The 22,881-nt window shown below is 40.8% G+C and overlaps 1 protein-coding gene across 3 annotated transcripts in view; it reads right to left on the reverse strand.

The window, feature by feature from the left end:
• The window catches only part of DNAJC1 (DnaJ heat shock protein family (Hsp40) member C1), a 366,483-nt gene that overhangs the window by 204,053 nt on the left and 139,549 nt on the right, over positions 1–22,881 (reverse strand). The window contains exon 1 of one of the 3 annotated variants that reach the window (XM_060161493.1): positions 10,129–10,178. The exons of 1 other annotated variant lie outside the window; for it this stretch is intronic. In XM_060161493.1, coding sequence (XP_060017476.1) covers positions 10,129–10,170 — 42 coding nt within the window. In that variant the 5' untranslated portion in view covers positions 10,171–10,178. Of the gene's footprint in view, positions 1–4,165; positions 4,634–10,128; positions 10,179–22,881 lie in introns of those variants that run through there. One more of the 3 variants, XM_060161484.1, reaches the window with a different exon arrangement.

Below are 22,881 nucleotides of genomic sequence, written 5' to 3' on the forward strand. Positions count from 1 at the left end.
GTATAAAGAAAGTCATGGACCCAAAAGACAATGAAAAAAATTGATCCCACAAGAAATACAGGTATCCAAGGAGCAGGGGCTGTTAGAATAAATATAAATACTGTTTGGGGACCTAGAATTTAAGTTACTAATGAGAGGTATTTCAATAACACTACTTTTCTCCTACATTCTTCTAATCTTCTACCTTGTATTCTCTGAAAAGATGCAATATCCAAATTGGAATGCCCTGTGAACAATCAAAGCCATTCTAAAAATAGAGTGAGCCTCTGCTATGTCACCTGTACACACATGTCCTCTAAAATCTTTTGGAATCCCTCTGAAAGCTTTTAGAACCAATTTGAAACTTGGGAATACAAGGAGAGGGATTCCTTTGCTGGATGAGAGCAATAAAAGACCAATATAAATATAACCTATTGAATAAAAACAGTCAAGCAATTACTCATTCGGTGAATTATTGTTTAGTTTTAGTTACCATGTTCATATTTTTTCATTTAATAAATATTTAAGTGTCTCCTATGAAGTAAATAAAGAAAATACCATTTGTCCTAAAAATGAAGTAATAACTTGACAAGGTCATAAGTCAGTAAGTGGCCTGGTTCAAGTTCTAAAAGTCTAATTCAAGCCTAGTTCAAGTTCGAAAAGTCTAATAATCTAATTGATTATTCCAATTATAGAGTTTAGGGAGTGACTGAGCAAACTACTTTAGACCTGGTGGAAAAAGGGATAAAATGGATGCCACATTAAGTCACTAATCATCCCTGGAGTCTAGTTTGGGGTATGGAGATCTCAAAAAAAAAAGTTTTTTTCTATTAATTGTCTCCAATTCCGCCCCCTTCCTTCTCTCCTGAACCCAATGTAACCAATCTATTGATCTTACCACTCCACTGAAACAGCTCTTGTTAAAGTAGCCAATGACCTCCACACTGTTGAATTCAACAGTCAATGCTCAGAACGCATCTTATCTGAATTATCATCAGCATTTAGCCCAGCTGATTGCTTCCTCCTCTTTAAAATACTTTCCTCACCTGACTTGAAAGAGACCATCTTTTGCTGATTTGCCTGCTACTTCGCTGGCTGTTCCTTCCTCTTCTCCTTTGCTGGTTCCTCCCATGGTCCAGCTCCCAGACCCCTTTTTTCTCTTTTACATTCACTCCCCTGGTGAACTTACCTGGTTTTGTGGCTTCAAATTACCTACGGAGTGCCAGGGACTCCCTAATTTATTATGCACAGCCCAAACCCTCTCCTTACAACTCCAGGCTTAGATAACCAACTTGAAAGTTCATTAGACGCCTCACATTTGGCATGACCAAAACCAAATTACTGATTTTCCCCCAACCATACCTGCTTCTATTCCAGGCCTCTCCATCTCAGTAACTGGCACGTGCAATTAGACAAGTATTTATTCACTTTCTGAGGTTTAGAAAAAGCTTTCAAATTATCCTCAACTTTTCTTCCCCGCTCCCCGCCTCCACATCCCACATTCAAACAATCAGCAAAATGCTGTCAGCTCTATGTTCCAATTATATCCAGAATCTGACCACTTTGCACCACCCAGGTCCATTCTACATTGTACACCACAATTATCCAATAATTGATAACATACATATCATTGATCTCCAACTCAATCGTTTTGAAATTTAAGTCAAATTATGTACCTCTTCTGTTCAAAACCCCCCTTGATCCCCAACTTACTTATAATAGCCAAAGTCCTCATGACTTACGTTGAAGCCCTACAAGATCTTCCCCCGCCCCCCATGACTCTGATCTCATCTACTACTGTCCTCCCCATACACCCTGCTCCAGCCACATTGGCTGCCTTGCCATTCCTCAAATACTAAGCTCCAAGGCCTTTGCGCTTAACCATTTGCCTTCCTTGAATGCACTTATCAACATGGCTCACTCCCTTACTTCTTTCTGAGGACTTCTCTGACCATCTGACATTTATATTTACTTGTTTGGTTGTTTACTGTTTCCCCCTACTAAAATGAGTCTAGGGGTTTTGTGTTACATACTGGCCAATTCCCAGTGTTTAATATTTAGTAGGTATGAACCAAATCTCTGTTGAATGGACAACAAAACTGATTAAGTGTGTAAAGCCAGGTCACCACTCTTAAGTAACCTACCTACTTTGCTCTGGTTCCTCATGTCTGGCTAGTCAAGAAGAGATTCGTTGGCTTTAGCCTGAAAATTACACATTAAGGACATAAGACAGGCTGCATTTGTCTCTACCAAATTTCTGGTCTCCTGAAAGTCTCCTAAGAAAGTTAAGATTCAATGTAATGTAAAGCACTTGTTCCAATCAGTTTCTCTGCTTAGGTAGAATAAAGTTTCATCTGCATTCTTTCCAATTTAACACAACTGGGTAGAGAAACACAGATGAAAACAATTTTCTGGATCCTTCTATTAAAATGTTACCTCCACACAGAATCTTCTCAATTACCTATGCTTCTTTATTTTCCCATCTTTGCCCATATAGTTAAATGCTCTGGTTGTTCACACTGCCTAATTAACTCTGCAAATTTAATTGCATGAATTTATAAATGAAAATTCTATGAGAGTTCACATGCAAGCTAGATTACATAATCTAAAATTTAAACCACTGCTACTAAGTTTCTGTATTCTCTGAAAGGGGCTTAATTTTCCTTGAATAACTGGAAAATATCTTCAAAATCTTTGGATAGGTTATGTAAAAGGCTCTAGCTACAGAATTTAATCAACTATGGTAAATTCTAACAAATATTCTCAATATTAAAGGCATTCTTAAAAGTCTTCAGATATATATTTCACTAGTGATTTTTACACATATTGAGACACCATTTACTTTGAAATGAGGTATACTTTATCTCTACAAGCAGGAAGTGGCACCAGGTGAAGACAATGACTAAAGACAATTGCCACATAATCGTTTGCACAAAAGAATTTGAAGTGTGAAATTCTTAAACTACTTTATAACTTACAAAATTGAAATTCGTTAAAATCATGGTGCCATGGCAACTGCTATTTTATATTCAATTATATATATTTAATTGAAAAGTAAATTTCCATTTAATGTTAAGCTCAACAGTTCACACAAATTTATGATAACCTGTAGGAGTGAAATGTACACTTCACATATGGTCACGGGAAGTGTGCCTTGAATGACAATTGTTGGTAAACATTTTTTCCCCCATAACTATTCAAAGCATTTTATGAAGGGCTCAATCAGATCGTGTGAAATTCTAAGTCTTTAACCCCATAATTCTTAAACCAGTAAAATGGCGTCGGAGACGGGATATCTACCCTCATTCACCACTCCCAGAGTGTAAGTAAATAGCAACAAACGGACATTACAAGTTAAAGTCTCAAGCTAGAAAAGGAAAGAAAACGAAACGAAAGGAAAAGAAAAAGACAACGATCCTGCGTTACTGGTTGGACTTCTCTTCCTGGAGCTCCCCAAGTGCCTCTACTGCCCCGAACACTTGATGGCTCCTTCTATGACTTCCAGGACCAACACTGTAGAGGCTTCAAGTTCCTCCAGATTTCTAAACTATGATACGAACGCCTAATCCAACAGGCTACATAGATTCCAAAGTACAATGCAAGAAAAAATTCTGCAACCCAGAGGCCAACCAAAATGTATTCCTGTCTTCCCGGAAAGGCAGAGGAAAGGAGGCTGCTAAAATATAGATAAGTATAATTGGGAAGGTGAAAATTTGGAGGCAGACACGACGACTACTTCCCACATTCACGGGGCAGGCAAGGAAAGGGTAAAAGATCTACCCACACCACTCTTCCTTCTTCCTCCTGCACAGCTGGGTGCAAGGATCTCCCCCAGAATGGCAGAGGAAAGAGCAGGGATCGCCACTCCAGGCTGGTGGCACCGTCCAGGCTGTCACTGAGACTGCTGTCACTGAGACTGGAACTCGAGAAGGGGAGCCAGGCGGTGAGGAATTGGGGAAGGCGGGTCATTCCCTCTGAGACTGGTTACGAGGAGATCCTGGTGGATCGGGCTGAGGAAGGCAGACGAGCCCAGTATGACCAAGTCTTGCCCCGCGTGCCCGGCTCGCTCGGAGGAAACTGGGTCAGAGTCCGCCCCACCCCCTCCTTTCCGCCCGTACCCGCACTTTTCTGCCCCGGAGGCGCAGCCCTCGGGCGGGCTGGCTGCCGGCCGGCCGGCCCCGCTTACCTGCTGCACCCCGAGGAACTGGTAGAAGTTGAGCTGCACCTCCTCCACCAAGTCAAACAACTCCAGGTCTCCGCTCTCCCAGCCGCGCGCCGGACCCGCGGCCGCCAGCAGCAGCAACAGCAGCGGCGGCGGGAACGGCACGAGCCGGAGCCGGCGGCGCGGAGGAAGCCGGGCCAGCCGGGAGCAGGGCGCCGTCATCGCGCGGGGCTCGGAGAGGTCACCCGCCGCGCAGCGCCGTCGGCCGAGACCAGGGACGCGGCGGGCAGCGCGGGCTATGGGAACAGTGCTTGTCAGTCGGAAGCACCGGCAGCCGCCCCGGAGTCGCCCGCCCCGCGGCCGGTCCTAGCCCGAGGGACAGGCTGGGCCGCGGGCGGTTCTACTCTCCGCGGACCCCCGCCCCTCACCCAGGCCTACAAACAGCTGGCGAGCCAGCGCCGGGCGCTGAGGTTGCACCGGGTGGGAGAGGTTTCTCCTCGCCTTAGCCTATCCCAGGCCTTGCTTCCGGTGACATCACGTCTCCTAGCAACCGCGGGGGAGGGGGCGGGGCCGGAAGTAGAGAAACCTGCGCCCCAGAGCTGGGCCTCCGCGAAATGCCTCTCAGTCGCTGGCGCGCTCTGCGAAGCTGTGCGTGTATTGACACAGATTAAGAGACATGGACGGTTATAGACATCGCGCATCCACCTGGAACATGCCAAATATCCCTGAAACAGCTACCTTCTTACCCTCCCCCAAATATTGAAAACTAAGAGTATATTTGAAAACTGATTTATTGATTACGGCCTCTGTTCCACACATTTCATTATTCCATCCCCAAAGATATAGGAGGAATTGAACCTAGGACTTGAAAGGGGCAAATCTAGTGAGTAGTCTAAAGTATCCTTTTGAGAGAGGTGAAGAAGAAATGAAATTTGAACCAAGACAAAAAGCATACTTCTAATAATGAATTAAGATTTATAGGCATAATACCATAAAGTAGGCAACCTGGCAGAAATTAATAAGCGTGACTCAATCATAGTCTTAGGGGAAGTGTAGTTTATCTGCTTTAGCCGATTTCCAATTGGTGTTCCCTTCCCAACTGAGGTCTATTTTTAATGACATTTAGGCTAAAAACCTCCTCTCTTTCCCACCAGTGTCTCACCTCCTACTCCATCCTCCTCCTCACCGCTATTGCTTTCTCTTGTGTGAACCGTATTTTCTTCTTAGCTTTTGCTTGACCAGTTTTGAGAGTTTGATCTCATGCTTTTCCCATCTTGGATCCAGACAGCTGAATTAAGCTCAACAGGATAATGATAAAGCTCTCATAGTAAAAATATATTATGTTTGTCAAAGGTTAGAAAAACAATACCTGGATCCAGGAAGTAAATCTTACTGAAGAAATCATTCCATTACTGCAGAGTTAAAAATATATATATTTTTTAAAATAGTTAAATGAATGCAAGTATATCTTGCTTAAAAATAATATACATGCTTGAATTAATCCCATTTTAAATTCATCATGAGGCTTAACTTTCAAAGATACAAGAGCAGGGGTATCTCAGTCAGCAAGGGCTGCTGTAACAAAATACCATAGACTGGGTGGCTTAAACAACAGACATTTATTTCTCACAATTCTGGAGGCTGGGAAGTCTGTAATGGTTCGGAAAGGTCAGCATGGTCGAGTTCTGGTGAGAGCCCTCTTCCAGGTTGCAGAGGGCTGCTTTCTTGCTGTACCTTCACATGGTGGGAGTGTGGGGGAGGGGGAGAGAGATCTAGCATTTCCTCTTACAAGGGCACTAATCCCACAAGGTGGGCTCCACCATCATGAACTCATTTAAACCTAATTATCTCCCAAAGGCTACACCTCCAAACACCATCACATTGGGAATGAGGGCTTCAAAATATGAATTTGGGGAGGACACAAACATTCAGTCCATAGCAAAGGGTATCACCTTTTCTGTGTATTCCCAGTTCCAAGCACAATGCATAGCACATGCTAGCATTCAATTAGTTGAATGGAATCCTGTGAACACCTCCCCACCTCCATGCCTCCCCCTACAGTTTTTTAGTTTGATTTTTTGATATATCAGTTTTCTTAAAGTGAGAGGCATTTTTACCACATCTACGTTAGCTTACTGTTTATTCAATGATTAAAACATCAAAATAAAATGAGAGCAATAATCTTAAGAACTACTTTTACATGATATCCCAACATTCATCTTTTCTCCTAATTTGACCATTAAATTAAGTGCAGTATAACATTTGAAACTGGTGCCATATTGCCACTGATATTTTAGTGATCTGGTATTTCCCTCTTGAGCTCTATTCTTATGTTGTCCAAGAACCCCAAGGACTTCCTCCATAGTTCTCTTCCCAAGGTCAAGCTGAAAAGCAGAACTGAAGTCTATTCAATACAGCACTGCTATTGCTTCTCACTGCTATAAGGTATTGCTCTGGAGGCTTCTTCCTACCAGTTCCAATAACACTAGTCCACTCTGAAGTGATGTCCTTGCTTGTTCTGGTCTAGGTCTCTGCAAAGACCACAGTACTATTTACATTTAGACTTCTAATCTGGCATCTTCACGTGTTCAGTCTCATCCCCCAGAGGACAATGCAGTTGAGTAAATCTTCTTTTGCTGAAGCCAGGACTAAGTGAGCTCACAATGAACAGCTGTTTTCTTTATCTGGTGACATTTAATGATTCTGGGCATGGACTGATGACGCTTAGCCTGGGCAGAGGCAATGTACACAGGAAGAGAGAAGCCAGTGAAATGTTTAACAGTCTTGTGAGTTGTGTAATGGATTGGAAACGTAGAGAGGAGGCCCAGACTTACAGCTAGCTTTCCCACAGAATATTTGCTGAATTCTGGGGTCATGCAGGAGGCCGAAAGACTGAAGGATAGGAAGAGTAAAATCTCCCCACATTCTACCAGTGCATACAAAATGAACTCTACCGAAAAAGAGGAGCCTGCTTAAATACACAGGCAGTCTTCTCCCTCAAGACATTTGCAATATTTCTGAAGTTATATGAATAAGAGGATAAAGATTTAAGTTTAAAACTCTGAAAAGCAGAAGTGAATCTGCTGGGTTGAGGAGATAGAAACCTTGCAGGCTCTCTATCAAAAGCCCAGAGGAATCACACCTAAGAAACAGAGAAACCAGAAGTCGAATGAACCTTACTAAAACTCCAACCCAATCCCTACCCAGCTCCATCCCTGATCCTCACCCTATTTGTCTATTTTCATCTCTAGGGGAAAATAACATCAATCCTATTGTCTATTGTTTTTAATATAAAACTCTGGTACATAATAAAAAAAATTATGAGATGTGAGAAAAACAGGAAAATTTTACCAATAGTCAAGAGAAAAAAATAGATAATAGAAGACCCACAGATAAGCCAGCTATTGGAGTCCAGGCAAGAACTTTAAAATAACTATTGTAAAGTAGAGCAATAGTTTATAAAATAAAATAAAAGAAAAAGTGGACAAAATGGATTAGAAGATGCAGAATTTCAACAGAGAATTGAATCAATGGAAAATCTCAAATTTAAAAATGTAATATCTGAAATCAAGAACTCAGTGGATGAGTTTAACAGCAGACTGAACACAGCAGAAGAGAGGATTAGTGAATTTGAGGATAGGTCAAGAAAAAATACCCAAACTGAAGCAGAGAGAAAAAAGAATGGTAAGAGAACAGAGCTTTAAATGCATGTGGTAGCACAGGGAGATCAGCTCAGTGCTTTGTGACCACCTAGAGGGGTGAGATAGGGAGGGTGGGAGGGAGACGCAAGAGGGAGGAGATATGGGGATATATGTATACGTATAGCTGATTCACTTTGTTATAAAGCAGAAACTAACACACCATTGTAAAGCAATTATACTCCAATAAAGATGTTTAAAAAAATGCATGTGGGACACAGTGAATAAATCTAGCACATATATAACTGGGGTCCTAGAAAAAGAGGAGAGAGAGAGAATAAAATGAGAGAGAAGCAGAAGCAATAATTATAGAAACAATGGCCAAGAATTTTACAAAACCAATGAAAGACATGAAACCAAAGATGAAAAAAAAAATTAACTCAAAATAGGTGATAGACCTAAAGGTAAAAGCTAAAACTATAAAACTCTTATTTAAAAAAATAAGAGTAAATTTTAGTGACCTTGGGTTAGCCAGTGGTCCCTTAGATATGACACCAAAAGCATGTGACAGAGGAAAAAATAAATAAATTGAACTACACAGAAATTTAAAACTTTTGTGTCACAAACAATACCATCAAGAAAGTGAAAAGACAACCAAGATAACGGGGGAAAAATATTTGGAAATCATATACTTGATAAGAGACTTACATCTAGAATATGTAAAGAATTCTGGCAACTCAACATTTTTTTGGAATGGGCAATGGATTTCTCCAAAGAAGATATATACAAAAGGCCCATAAGTATATGGAAGCTTCTCAACATCATTAGTCATTAGGAAAATGTAAATCAAAACTACAGAGAGATACCACTTTACATCCGTTCCAATGGCAGTAATTTAAAAGACAGACAAAAAAGAGGTTAGTAAAGATGTGGAGAAAGTGGAACCCTCATTTATTGCTGGTGGGAATGTGAAATGATGCAGCGCCTTGGGAAAACCGTCTGGCAGTTCCTCAAAAAACGAAAGATAAAAAAACAAAAAAAAACAATAAAACAAAACGAAAGATAGAGTTACTATATGACCCAGGAATTCCACTCTTAGGTATATACACAAGAAAAGTAAAAACATAAAACTTGTATACAAGTGATCATAGCAACATTATTCATACTAACCAGAGTTGGAAACAACCTAAATGCCTACCAACTGATGAATGAATAAACAAAATGTGGTATATCCATACAATGGAATATTATTCTGAAATTTTCTCTTTTGCCCCTTTTTGGCTGTTTCTCAAATATATGGACTTAAAGTTCTAAGATATCATTGTTCTCTAATGGAACATTATCTTGTAATTCATTTATGCAAACATCATTCACAAACATATTGAGTTGACAAAGGTTAGAAAAATATTGTTTTGGGGAAGCACCTTCTTGAAAAATAATCCCTTTTTTATTGCAGTACTGAATTTTAATCTTTTGAAGGGCCTCATAAATAAATACTTCTATCTTGTTGACACTATGGCTTTTACTTCTCTGGATAATGTACTGTTTACTCAATTAATCTCATAGTGCAAAAGAATACAGATTCTAGAGCCAGATGATTCTGTATGAATTCTGGCTCTATTACTTACTAGCTGGGTGATCCCTGTGTTTCAGTTACCTCATCTATAAAATTTGGATAATAATACTACCAAGACCATAAAATACTACCAAAATTGTTGTAGGAGCTAAGTGAGATAATTAGAGCCTGGTATATAGTAATTGCTATTTAAATGTTACCATTATGTTATGGAAGGTCTCTATCTACTTTGTATTAAGGGCTCCATAAATAAAGCTTATCTATTCTTAAATGTTTAGATTTTGTGTTTAAAGTCATTTGTTATTAAACTTAGGCTGCAAATGCCCACTTCACCGGAAATTTGTCCAATCACTTGTCTGCCCAAGATGGTGGCAGACAAGACCACCTTTACAAAATAATGACTGGTTCTCAAAGTCAGTTTACTTTTTTTTGTTCCAACTCCATAAAACATATTATTCATGATTTTCCTGCCAAATTCGGCTTTAATAAATACCTAATTAAAAGCACGTGACACACATGAACAAGAGGAAAGGAAAATACATTCACCATTAAGTCATTAAAGACTCATTGGTGATTGTCTTACCCTGAAGTAGCTCTGTCTTTTCAGATAATGTCTTCTGCTTTACATAGACTTTAACGTGCCTCAGTAGAATCCATGTAAAAATTTCCTTCTCCTAACATCTTACACAATCCCAAGATTATCCTTCATTTTTCAAAGGTTTCCATCAACTCACTGACTTTTTAAATTTGAAAATTAGCTTTTCCCCTTTTACCTTTAACCAACCAACAAGGATAGTCTCTCCCGACTCCTCCATTCAGACTGAGTACAGCAATCGTTGTACTTCCCTCATACACAAAAGCTCCAATTAGTCTGCAAAAGAAAATTTGAACAGGCCTCTTCATATTCTTCCAGGCTCAACAGGCTGGCTTTGGCATTGTGCCCTTGAGCTCTAATGTTGTTTGTGATGCCAAACTGAAACACAAAGGAAACAGTGCAAAGTTGCTGATCACCTCGGTCAACACGCTGCACAGCTAAGGCATTAGATTATGCATAGAAATTCCATGCCTCATAAATGCTTACTATTAAATTTATTAAAAGGAGGTGGCGTTTTGAAATAATACTGAATTAGCAATCAACAATTCTAAATGGTAAGATAGGAGAAATTTAAATTCCTTTACCACACCTATGGCCTAGCTTCATTTCTCCCACTTCAATATATAATCCTCTCTTATTTTTTGCAACCATGGAAGGATTTTTAGTGCCAAGACTCCATAATGAAAGTCTTTTAACTTTTAAAAAATTAAATAATAATATTTTCACCACCAGGGGGCAAAGAACATTTTTACAGGCAAAGATTATTTTTGACATTCTAAAGGAGTTACCTCGTGTGAACACAGTTTTTGTTGTTAGAATTTCAATAGCTTCAAATTAAGAGATACAGATCCTAACCGAAACCTTTAAATTTAAGGAAGAATCGTGTTTATAAAATAGTACAAGTTACCATTAACCAGGTGCCCTTTCATTCACTATCATTTTAGATGCTTAAAAAGAAATTTTCCACCTCCCTTTTCCCTTTCCTTTTGTATGTTTGCACAAGAGGAGGAAAAACATAATTTGAACTTTTGAAATATTAATTTAGCCTTTGTCTATGCTGGTCTTTAAATGGCTTTTAGCTCATGGTATTTTTTGACAAATGGTTTCCTAAGCATGTATTTCAGCTCTGCTTTTTTGTTAACTTAATGTGATTAAGTGATGTACTCAGGTCTTTACCTCCTTCTAAAATTGGGTTCATTGACTCAATTAATGCTTTGTCATTTGTTAATTTTATAATTGAGAAATGATATAAATAACTGATAAGCACATCAATTCACCAGTTACCTCTTTTGAGACCTGGGTATCGCTGAATTTACTAAGAAAGTACTAGAGTCATGAATAGACAATAAACAGAATTATCTGTACAGTAAATTACTGTTCAGAGGTGAAAAATTTGGTGTAACACGTGTTAAGTCCCGGATCCTGAAGTTTCAGGAGATTTGATTATTTCTGACTTGTACGTCGATGAATGGTCCAGTAACGGAAGTGAAACTGAGAGTTTTTAAATCAAGGTATCTGTGGTGTAGGCAAACAACCACATTTTATTCCTTGGCTTATTTTCTTTCCCCTCTTCCTGAATCGATTTCCCTGAATCGATTATAAGGATACCGCTATTTCAAATCAGGCCTGAAGTAGAATGGACACACAGTGATCTGGTAACTTCTGCTACTGTTCTTTCCTTCTACTGCTCCCCGGGGCCTGGTCAGCATCTCCATTGTCAGCCACAGCCCCCCATGCCGCCACCGCCCCTCCTCCTCTCCCTCCCCCTGGCACCAGGGCTGTCTCCAGGGGGTGCAGAATTGGGCCAGATACCACCGTATGTATGTTCACCTACAGAACATTTTTGTCCAGATGAAATCATGTTGAAACAAATATGGACTACAAACTTAAGGAGAAAGAGAAGTTGCAAAAGGTCAGCATTAAGGGTTTATTTAGAGGCACACACTAAAGAACATTCTATGACCCACCACTTATATATTAGTGATAAAGGGAAATGGAGAGACAAAGGGCGGGTTTTTTTCTGTTGTCAATTTGCTTTTTTTTCTATTTGTTGTAGTGTGAATTGACGGAATCCTTCTTTCTAGTGTGTCCTCAAGCTGTTGCCCAGCCACTGGCAGCAGGCCGGAGAAGGCTAACCTTTCCATTCTGAACCTTGACAGCCTGTGTTAGATAACTTGGTGCATCTGTTCAAGTCCGCTCTGCCTCATGTGTAAACTAACCTCGGGCCAGTGACCATTCCCACGCTGCTTCAGCCAGCCTCCTACAGGTGCACCCAGAAAGCTCCTTGCCTTGGGCCACGTTTTCTGAGCTCCTTTTGTAATGGCAAATGGTTGTCAGTAGCTCGCTATCTACAATTTTCTAAAAAGCTTTAAACCACATAGAATCTCTTAAAGGTAAAGACAATATTCTAAAAATGACTGAGAAAGAATCTCATACTATAGAGAAAGTAGGGAAATGGGTGTTTGGAAATTCATCATTAGGTGAATATGATTTTTTTCTTTTGCCAAAAATGATATGTGTCACTAATAAAAATTCTCCTACCTGGACTCTTAAGAACTTGTTTTAAATCTTCCAAATGTAGCTTTTCAGTGGATTTAAAGTCCCTTTGTTAAGAATATAAAAACCCTTCATTTTCAGTTCGTTTTCAAGAATAATTATTTGACATAAGGGAGGATGGAAAATTACTAAGCTAAATTTTAGCAAAAACCTTTGCACAATTGCTGAATGGAAATGCAAAAAGAGCCTATGACTTAGTAGCAGAGCCAAGCATACACTTCCTGCATTTAGATCTATGTCTCTTTGTGAGGAATCTTTCTCACCTATGACACCCATTCAAACTAAGCGTCTATATAAATTGAAATTAAAATTGGACCTTTAATTTATCACAAAACGTTCAACCAGATTTCTAAATTAACACATCATTTTAAACCAGCTTTCTCTCAATAAAAATAGATGGTGATAATATTCTTCTTAAATCTTAAATTCTTAAATCTTGGTTTAATCAATACTTCATGATACAATGATTAGGTCAATTTTAAGGTTAACTTGAAAAATATTTTTCTCCATTGCTTAATTTTCTTTCAAAGCATTTACTTTTTCCTCATTGTTAAAATACTACCTTTACTTTGAAGGATTATATTGTGTGTTTATTTAATTTTTTTAATTGAAAAATCCCATGGCTTCCCATCACACTTAGAATAAATCCCCGTTCTTTTAAATCCTCCATAATCTGGCCTCTGTCTACCTGCAGCCTCACCTTGTACCATCCTCTCTCTCAGCACACTGGTTCTCCTTCAGAGCACACCAGGCTCATCCCGTTTTAGGGACTTCGCCCTCCTTCTGCTCCAATACTCTTCCAGATCTTTGTCTGACTGGCATCTTCCCTCCGTTGGACCTGCATTGAAATTCTACCACCTCTGGTAGGCTTATCTTAATCCCCGAACCTAAAAGGGCACCCAGATGCTCTCTTTCACATCACGCCCCTATTCAATCCGCTGCCTAGCGTTTACCATTCTCAGTTATCTTCCTTGTTCATTCATTATTTGTTTATTGTGTGATTCCACTCACTAGAATGCAAGCTCAATGAGAGCAGGACTATGTCTCTCTTGCTCATTCCTCCACATGGTGCCTAGCCCATATTAGGCTTTCAATAAATATTGTTGAATTGAAAAAGAAAAACACCTTTCTTTCTCCGAGGGTAATAATCTATTGTATTATGGATCAGACTTCTAAAACAATCAAGTAAACTGGAGAATTGCCCGAGTTCAAGCCATAGGAAAATAGCCAGCTCTCAAGGTAAGCTGCTACGTGCATGACAAGTTCCATGTTTTACCTAGTAGAACCATGTGGTTCATGGTGGAGGGTGTGATGAATTGACCTACATGCTGTATTGATACAAATCATTGGTTGCACTATGTGGTTGGGTAACAAGTCTGAAGTAACACTGACTCCCCAGGGACACTGTAGGTATTCTTAGTCATTTTGATCAGTATATATTAAACTAGTCATGACCTTTAAAAACAGATCAGATTCTAATGTGGTACCAAAATGAAGACTAGGTCCAAAAGTTCTTCAGTCACATAAAAGTTCTCACTGACATCTTGAATAAATAAAGCTGACAGGTACAATTTATATTTATGTTCTCCCGAGTGGCAATAGGACATGCCACAGATAATTCTAATTTTTCTCAAGATTTGTCCTGTAAGTTCTAAGTCATGTCTTCAACATGAAGAGCAATAGTATTTCTGAGAAGACTTAGATATGCAAATATGATCATTTTACACACTCACTATAAAAGGTTTTAAAGCCCAACCAATTCTTTCATTTAGTACAGGATTGCATTTTACGGAAACATAACTGTTTTCATTTATATTCCAAAGCAATGTGTGTTGATATTTCAGTTAATGTTATCTTTCATTAGCTTTTTCATCACATGCCTTTTCCATGTAAGGTCATAGTTGTGGTTAAAGCTTGTTTCATAATGATGTCTCAAACTGTATTCTTTTGACACAAGAACACTTTAAGCACATAAGAATAGTCTCATTTCAACAGAGAATAATGCTTGCTCACAATTTGTTTTTTAAACTTAAAGCCTTTGGGGTAGGGTTGTCGTATTTAATGAACAAAAATACAGGACACCTAATTAAATTTGAATGTCAGATAAACAACAAATATCACATGGGACATACTTATACTAACAAAAATTAATTGTTGTTTATCTGACATTCAAATTTAACTGGGTATGTTATCTGGCAACCCTGGTCTGTCTTTGTTTTTTCCACTTTTGATAGAGACATAGGTTGAAATACATTCAAATGGTCTTCCAGGAAGTGGTGATGTCTTCATTACTTTCTTGTTAGCTATTTTTAAGTGTTGTCAGATGTTTTAAAATCAAAATGGGGGAAAAAACTACTTGAAATAAATGAAACATCAATTCTGAAGACTTTGGAAACCAGGCAATAAAGGATTTCATTATGTCAAACAATTGAAAAGCAAATATTGACTGAGCATTTACCATGTATAAGGTATTGTATTACAATATGCCACAAGCACAAAAGAAGGGAAAAAGAAAAAAAGACAAACTCTCAGCCTCTGGAGAATTTATATATTTTGTGGGGAAGATAACACAGATACACATAAAAAGATAATAGTACAAGGCAGTAGATGGTAAGTGCCAAAGGAGTAATAAAGACAAGAGGGTTCAGGAGATCAATCCCATCTGTGTCTTTGGAGAAAGGGAGTCGGAGAAAGGGGGTGTTTTACAAAGTGCTTTATGTTCATCGTCCTGTTTAAGCCTCCTGCTATGGTCTGAATGTCTGTGTCCCTCTCCCTCCCACCCCTGCAAATTCACACGTTGGAATAATAATGCCCAGTGTGATAGTGTTGGGGGGGGCGCTTTGGGAGGTGATTAAGTCTTGAGGGTGGAGTCCTTATGAATGGGTTAGTGCTCTTAAAAAAGAGATCTTTAGTCTCTTCTACCACGTGAAGACGCAGAAAGGAGGTATCAGCTATGAACCAGGAGGAGTGTTCTCACCAGAATGTGACCACGCTGGTGCCTTCATCTTGGACTTCCCAGCCTCCAGAACTGTGAGCAATACATTCCTGTTGTTTGGAAGCCACTCAATCTGCAGTATTTTGTTACAGCAGCCCAAATGGGTTTATACCTCCCAACAACCCTTTGAGGTAGTTATTATTATTATCATCACCAGTTTCCAGGGAGGGTCTACATTACATGCCTATGGTCACACAGCTAGTAAGCTGCATGTCTGCTTCCACCTTAGGTCTTCCTGAGCCCATAGCCTCAGTGTTGCTTCTGAGACGATGGGAGAGAAGGCTGGAGCCTCTACTGTTATATGGAACTCCTAGAGATTTGAGTGGGAGAGAGAGATAAAAGGACTATTTTATAAACTAATTTCTTCACACATTGCCCTAGATATCATGGATAGAAATATTCATTCAATCACACTGGATTATAATGATACTAAGGAAAGTATCAAAGATTAGAAACACTGTGAAATCAAAACAAACTGAAATAAATTGGTGGCTATTTGCATGTAGAGGAATGAGAGAGCAAGAGAGAAGAGGAAGTATCAAAGATAGGTGCAAACCTGAGAATCTACAACAAAACAAAACAACAACAACAAACACCTGGTAGAACTAATAGATGAATTCAGGAAAGTCACAGGATTTTAAACCATCACACAAAAATCAGTTGTGTTTTTATACACCTAACCATCTGAAAAGGAAATTTAGAAAAAAATTCCACTTTCAATAGCATCAAAAAGAAAAAATATTTAGGATTAAGCTTAACCAAGCAGGTGAAAGATACACTGAAAACAACAAAACATTGCTGAAAGAAATGAAAGACACTAATAAATGGAAAGACATCCTGTCTTCATGAATTGAAAAACTTAATATTGTTAAGATGTCAATACTACCTAAAGTACTGCATTGCTCTACAGATTCAATGCAATCCCTATCAAAATCCCAATGACTTTTTTCTTGCAGAAATAGACAAATCCATCCTAAAATTCGTATGCAATCTCAAGGGACTCCAAATAGCCAAAACAATCTTGAAAAAGAAGAACAAAGTTAGAGATCTCATTTTTCCTGATTTCAAAACTTACTACAAAGTTACAGCAATTAAAACAGTGTGGTACTGGCATAAAGACAGACATATAGATGAATAGAGTAGAATACAGAGACCAGAAATGGACCTTCACATATATGGTCAAATGATTTTTGACAAGGATGACTAGACCCAAGGACAGTCTTTTCACAAATAGGGTTGCAAAAACTGAATATCCACATGCAAAAGAGAGTTGGGAAATGCAGGAAAGACAAGATGGCAGGTAGAGGGACCCGAAGCTCACCTCCTCTCATGAGCACACCCCAAATCACAACTAACTGCTAAACAACCATTGATTTAAAAAAAAGAAAGAAGTTGGACTCTTATCTTACAACATATAAAACATTAATTCTGGGCTTCCCTGGTGGCGCAGCAGTTGAGAGTCTGCCTGCTGATGCAGGGGACGCGGGTTCGTGCCCCGGTCTGGGAGGATCCCACATGCCGCGGAGCGGCTGGGCCCGTGAGCCATGGCTGCTGAGCCTGCGCATCCAGAGCCTGTGCTGCGCAACGGGAGAGGCCACAACAGTGAGAGGCCCACATACCGCAAAAAAAACCCCAAAAAAACCCATTAATTCAAAATGGATTAAAGACCTAAACATAATACCTGAAACCATAAAACTCCTAGAAGAAAACATAGGGGAAAATCTTCATGACAGTGGATTTGGCAATGATTTCTTGGATATGGTGCAAAAAGTACAGGCAAAAAGGGAAAACCAGTTAAATTAGATTTCATCAAAACTTAAAAACTTTTGAGTATCAAAGGATGCTATTAACAGAGTGAAAAGGCAATCCACATTTTGGGAGAAAATATATACCTGATATATATTTTCTGGGAAAAAAATCATACATCTGATAAGGGATTAATAACCAGAATATATAAAGAACTCCTACAGCTTAAGAACAAAAAAACAACCCCTCAAAATGAGGAGAAGATTTGAATAGACATTTCTCCCAAAAGATATACAGATGGCCAACAAGTACGTGAAAAGATGCTCGATATCAATAGTAATTAGGGAAATGCAAATCAAAACCTCAGTGAGATACCCCTTCACACCCATTACAATGGCTATTACCAACAAAATAAAACAAAACAGAAAATAACTGTCTGTGAGGATGTGAAGACACTGGAACCCTTGTGCATTGCTAATGGGACAGTAAAATGGTGCAGATGCTATGGAAAACAGTATGGTGCGTCTTCAAAAAATTCAAGCTAGAATCACCATATGACCCAGAAATTCCACTTCTGGGTATATACCACAAAGAACTGAAAGCAGGGACTCAAATGGATATTCGTATACCCATGTTCACTGCAGCATGATTCACTATACCCAAAAGCCGGAGAAAAAACCAAATATTCATTGACAGATGAGGGGATAAACAAAACGTGCTATATGCATATAACGAAATGGAATATCAGTCAGCCTTAAAAAGGACTGAAATTCTGATAAATACTACAATATGGGTGAATCTTATCCATTATGCTTATCCATTATGAAGGCATTATGTTAAGTGAAATAAGTCAGTCACAAAAGTACAGATAACGTATGATTCTGCTTCTGAGGTACCTAGAGTAGTCAGATTCAGAAAGACAGAAATTAGAATGATGGTTTCCCAGGGCTGCGGGGAGGGGGACAAGGAGAGTTATTGCTTAATGGGTACAGTTGGGGAAGACGAAAAAGTTCTGAAGCTGGATGGGGGTGATGGTAGCACAGCAATGTGATTTATTACATTTATTTATTTATTTATTTTTGGCCACACCACGCGGCATGCGGGATCTTAGTTCCCTGACCAGGGATCGATCATGTGCCCCCCGCAATGGAGGCACAGTCTTAACCACTGGACCACCAGGGAAGTCCCAGTAGCACAACAATGTGAATGTACTTCTAATGCCACTACATGGTGCATTTTAAAATGGCTGAAATGGTCAGTTTCATGATACCGGGTTGGCCAAAAAGTTCGTTCAGGTTTTCTGTCAGCGGCTAACAAAAGCCCGAACGAACTTTTTGGCCATTCCAATATGTATACTTCACCACAATAAAGCTTTTTTTTTTTTTTAAAGATAATGTAATCCATAAGCCGACACAACTGTGCACAAATAAACTACAGCATACCTCTGATTGTGGAGCATCCCTCAGCACACCCTGTGTGGCACATGTGATATTTATTTGTCTGCTATGGCAACCAAGTGAGGGCACCAGTATAAAAATGGGTTTTACCTATTAGTAAAGCTTAATTTCTTCCTTACTTGTTTTAGAGAAAAAAAATAAGTGAAAATGGAAGCTCTAATATTGTCTTCTCAGATTGCCAAAGGGCAGAGGGAAGCAGCAGTAGTTCGCTGGGTCCAGTACTGGGTGAGTAAGATGAAGACAGAGACGTGATGCTGGACTTGGCAACACAAAGGCCCTGGGAGACCTTGACAAGAGCAGTCTGGGTGGAGTGGTGTGGACGGAAACTGCATAGAGTGTGTTGAGGAGAGACTGTGGAAACACTAGTGATTATAATCACTGCCTTCAAAATATTTTGCTTTGAAGGGGAGCAGAGAAATGAGAGGGGAATTTGAAAGGTGTTATGGGGTCATTTGAGGTGTTTTGATTTTATTTTTTCATAGGACAGATTACAGCATGTTTGGATGCTGGCAGTAAAAGTCTAGAAGAGTTGGGGGAATGGTAGGAGCCCGTCCTTGAGAACAAGAAAGGGGTGGGATCTGGAGCCCACGAGAAGGAGTTGGCAGGGAGCGTGGTAGGGTGAGGCGTGTGTAGGTGTTGCTTTTTTTTTTTTTTATAAGTTTCTTTCTTTTTCTTTTTTTTTTTTTTTTTTTGCTATGTGGGGTCTTCGTTGCTGTGCACAGGCTTTCTCTAGTTGCAGCAAGCAGGGGCTACTCTTCATTGCGATGTGCGGGTTTCTCATTGTGGTGGCTTCTCTCGTTGCGGAGCATGGGCTCTAGGTGCATAGGCTTCATTAGTTGCGGCATGTGGGCTTCATTAGTTGTGGCTCGTGGGCTCTAGAGCGCAGGCTCAGTAGTTGTGGCGCACAGGCTTAGTTGCTCCGCGGCATGTGGGATCTTCCTGGACCAGGGCTCGAACCCGTGTCCCCTGCACTGGCAGGCAGGTTCTTAACCACTGCGCCACCAGGGAGAACATGCTTGTGTGAGGAAGTGAGGTGGGGGAGGGGGTGTGCATAGGGAATTTGATGGGAAAGAAGGTATAAAATAGTAATTTTGGAGCTGGGAAACCAAACACACCAGGGATGTAAAATAGGACCCTGGGCAGTGCTGAGTATCCTTTTGTGATTTGTGGTCACAGATTTGCAGCGAGACTGTTTTTTCAGCGGGGCCATGCGTTTTCTCTCCAGCACCGCTCTGCTGCTCAGGGACAGGCACAGATCAGGCTGAGGGTTGGTTTTAACCAGGCTGGGGCTTTGCCAGAGAACAACAGAGGGAGAGAGAGGACCAGGAAGTTCATGGGGTTTGCAAGGTGTGGATTGGGTTTGGTCATGGCTGATGACAAGACCATCACCGTGATAGTGGGCATGTGAAGTGCGTTGAGGAAGTGATCACTAGAGGTGAGAGGGCAAGGAACTAAGAGACCGCAGCATAAACATGTGGCAGTGGGGCTGTGTCAGTGCAGTGCAGGGGTTAGGAAAGTCTAATCTGATGCTCTTTTGTCCCATTTTTCCCTCTGTGGCTCTAACCGCACAGAAGATGACCAAGTTCCTCACCTTCTGCTCAAGGGTGCAGTACAAGCCTGGGAGCAGCAGGACGTCCCCAGTGGGTGGGGGCTTCCTTCCCAAGTACGGATAGCTCAGTACCAAGTCCTGTCCACTCCACTTCCTGGTTCTCTCAACTAAGGGTCCTTCTCTCCCTTCCCATTTCAAGAACTCTGCTCCTCCAAGGCTTTCCTCTTCCCTGTGAACCATCCTCCTACCTGCTCTTTCCTTTCCCAGCAGCCCAGGTCTGAATCTTTCTGTCTGACATCTGCAGCAGAGGCCCCTCTGAGTCTGTTTCTTCTTCACTGTGTGCTTCGGGAAAGAAAAACAGCCTTCAGGGTTCTAGAGAGAGCAAAAGAGGGAAAAAATTCACAGAAAGCACACAGGAAATTAGAGATACACCCTGTCTCGGATGGATTTTATCCATGAGCCTGTTGAATGAAGTCATCAAAAAATAAAAACAGGAGTAGAGGTGGAAGAGAAGAGAGTGAGCCGGGTGTTAAAGTCATCAGTGACTAAGGTGGAATGATCAGTACAGCAAGATGTTTGATGATATGAACTTTGAAGGAGGGTGGGAGATATAACGGCTGAGATGGCATCTGGGGGGCAAAAAGGACTCTCCCCTCCTTCTGGTCCCAGGTACATGAGGCTTGAGAGGGAAAACCAGTCTCCACTCTAGAGGTGAAATGCTGCCCCCAAAGGGCAGAGAACTTTCCATTGGAGATGAAAGGTCTGTAAGGGCCAGTATCCTCCATCTGCCACATTCCCCTTCACATCTCCATCACCTTGTACAAAGCAATGAGTACAGGGAGTGTGCTCAACAAAGGTATATTGAATAAATGGATGGGCAGTTAATTGAACCCAGTGTTTATATTTAAATCAAGTGCCACAACCCTACCACTCTTCTAGAATAAGTGGCAGTCTCAGCTTCCTGCTTCAGGACATGTGACTGCCACGGGGAGCAAAGGATGCTCAAGGGGGTCAGCTGCCTGTCAGGAAGACCCGCTCCCACTGAATGAGAAAGAGATGCTGGAATCAGATAGACTGAAATAGAATCATCAGCTTTTTTCCTGCTAGGCTTAAAGATCAGGATCTGAGGTGTGGCCATTATCTGGATCCCTAGTAGATCTCTTTCTTCATCCAGCCCTGGAAAGTTTAGGGAAAGATGAGTAGGGAGTAAGTCTCTTAATATCAAGCTGCATCAAAGAAAAAAAAAAGCCCAGAAGAGGCTGGACCATACATCCTCCACCCCTTCAAGTATAAGTTACTTCTCAACTTTGGGAAGAAGTGAATGAGGGGGCAGAAAAAACCTAGAAATTTCCTCTCGTATTTTTCTTTCTTACTGAGTGAGCATTTTCTCCCTTCTTTGAAAGGTAAAGGGGGAGGGTAAAGGGCTCCCCCTAACACACCCCAGCTTTTTATTCTCCTGATACACTTGACTATATAGTCAGCTGAGGATGTGATGTTTTCCTGGGGAAGGTGATCAGCTGCCTGTCAGAAAGATCTGCTCCTACCATCATGAGACTTCCCCACCCCCACCACCAAATGCCAACTACTGTTTCTTCACATAACTTCCTGGGAACACTGATTTAAATTTTGTTCCCTGAAAGCTCTAAAATTGTAAGAACAAAAACTTTATTAAATGAATTGTGCTTCTACTAATTGACCTGCCTTCCCACCCCTTTCTGTCTTTCCAAACTCTTCCACTGTGACCTCTGGACCTTATGGTATAGCAAACCAGCAAATTCCCCTATATTCTGGCTGGTCAAAATGTGATTCATGGTACTTTTTTTTTTTTTTTTTTTTTTTTTGCGGTACGCGGGCCTCTCACTGTTGTGGCCTCTCCCGTTGCAGAGCACAGGCTCCGGACGCGCAGGCTCAGCGGCCATGGCTCACGGGCCCAGCCGCTCCGCGGCATGTGGGATCTTCCCGGACCGGGGCACGAACCCACGTGCCCTGCATCGGCAGGCGGACTCTCAACCACTGCGCCACCAGGGAAGCCCCATGGTACATTTTAAAAACAACACAGAACTAGCAGTGAAATGTCTCAGTCATTTAATAATTCTATGTTTAAATTTTTGAGGAAGTGACAAACTGTTTTCCAAAGTGGTTGTATCACTCTACCTTCCTACCAGTAATATACAAGAATTTCAATTTCTCTATATCCACACCAACACTTATTGTTTTCTGTTCTTTAAAGGTATAGCCATCCTAGTGGGTGTGAAGTAGCATCTCTTTGTGGTTTTGGGTGCATTTCCCCAATGACTGATGATGTTGAGCATCTTTTCATGTGTTTTACTGGCTATTTGCATATCTTCTTTGGAAAAATGTATATTCAAATTTTTTGCCCATTTTTAATAGAGTTAATTGTCTTTTCTTCTTTTTTTTTTTTTTTGTGGTACGCGGGCCTCTCACTGTTGCGGCCTCTCCCGTCGCGGAGCACAGGTTCTGGACGCGCAGGCTCAGCGGCCATGGCTCACGGGCCCAGCCGCTCTGTGGCATGTGGGATCTTCCCGGACCGGGGCACGAACCCGTGTCCCCTGCATTGGCAGGCGGACTCTCAACCACTGTGCCACCAGGGAAGCCCTGTCTTTTTTT

The sequence above is a fragment of the Lagenorhynchus albirostris genome, chromosome 1, assembly GCF_949774975.1.
Source record: "Lagenorhynchus albirostris chromosome 1, mLagAlb1.1, whole genome shotgun sequence".
Lineage (NCBI taxonomy): Eukaryota > Metazoa > Chordata > Mammalia > Artiodactyla > Delphinidae > Lagenorhynchus > Lagenorhynchus albirostris.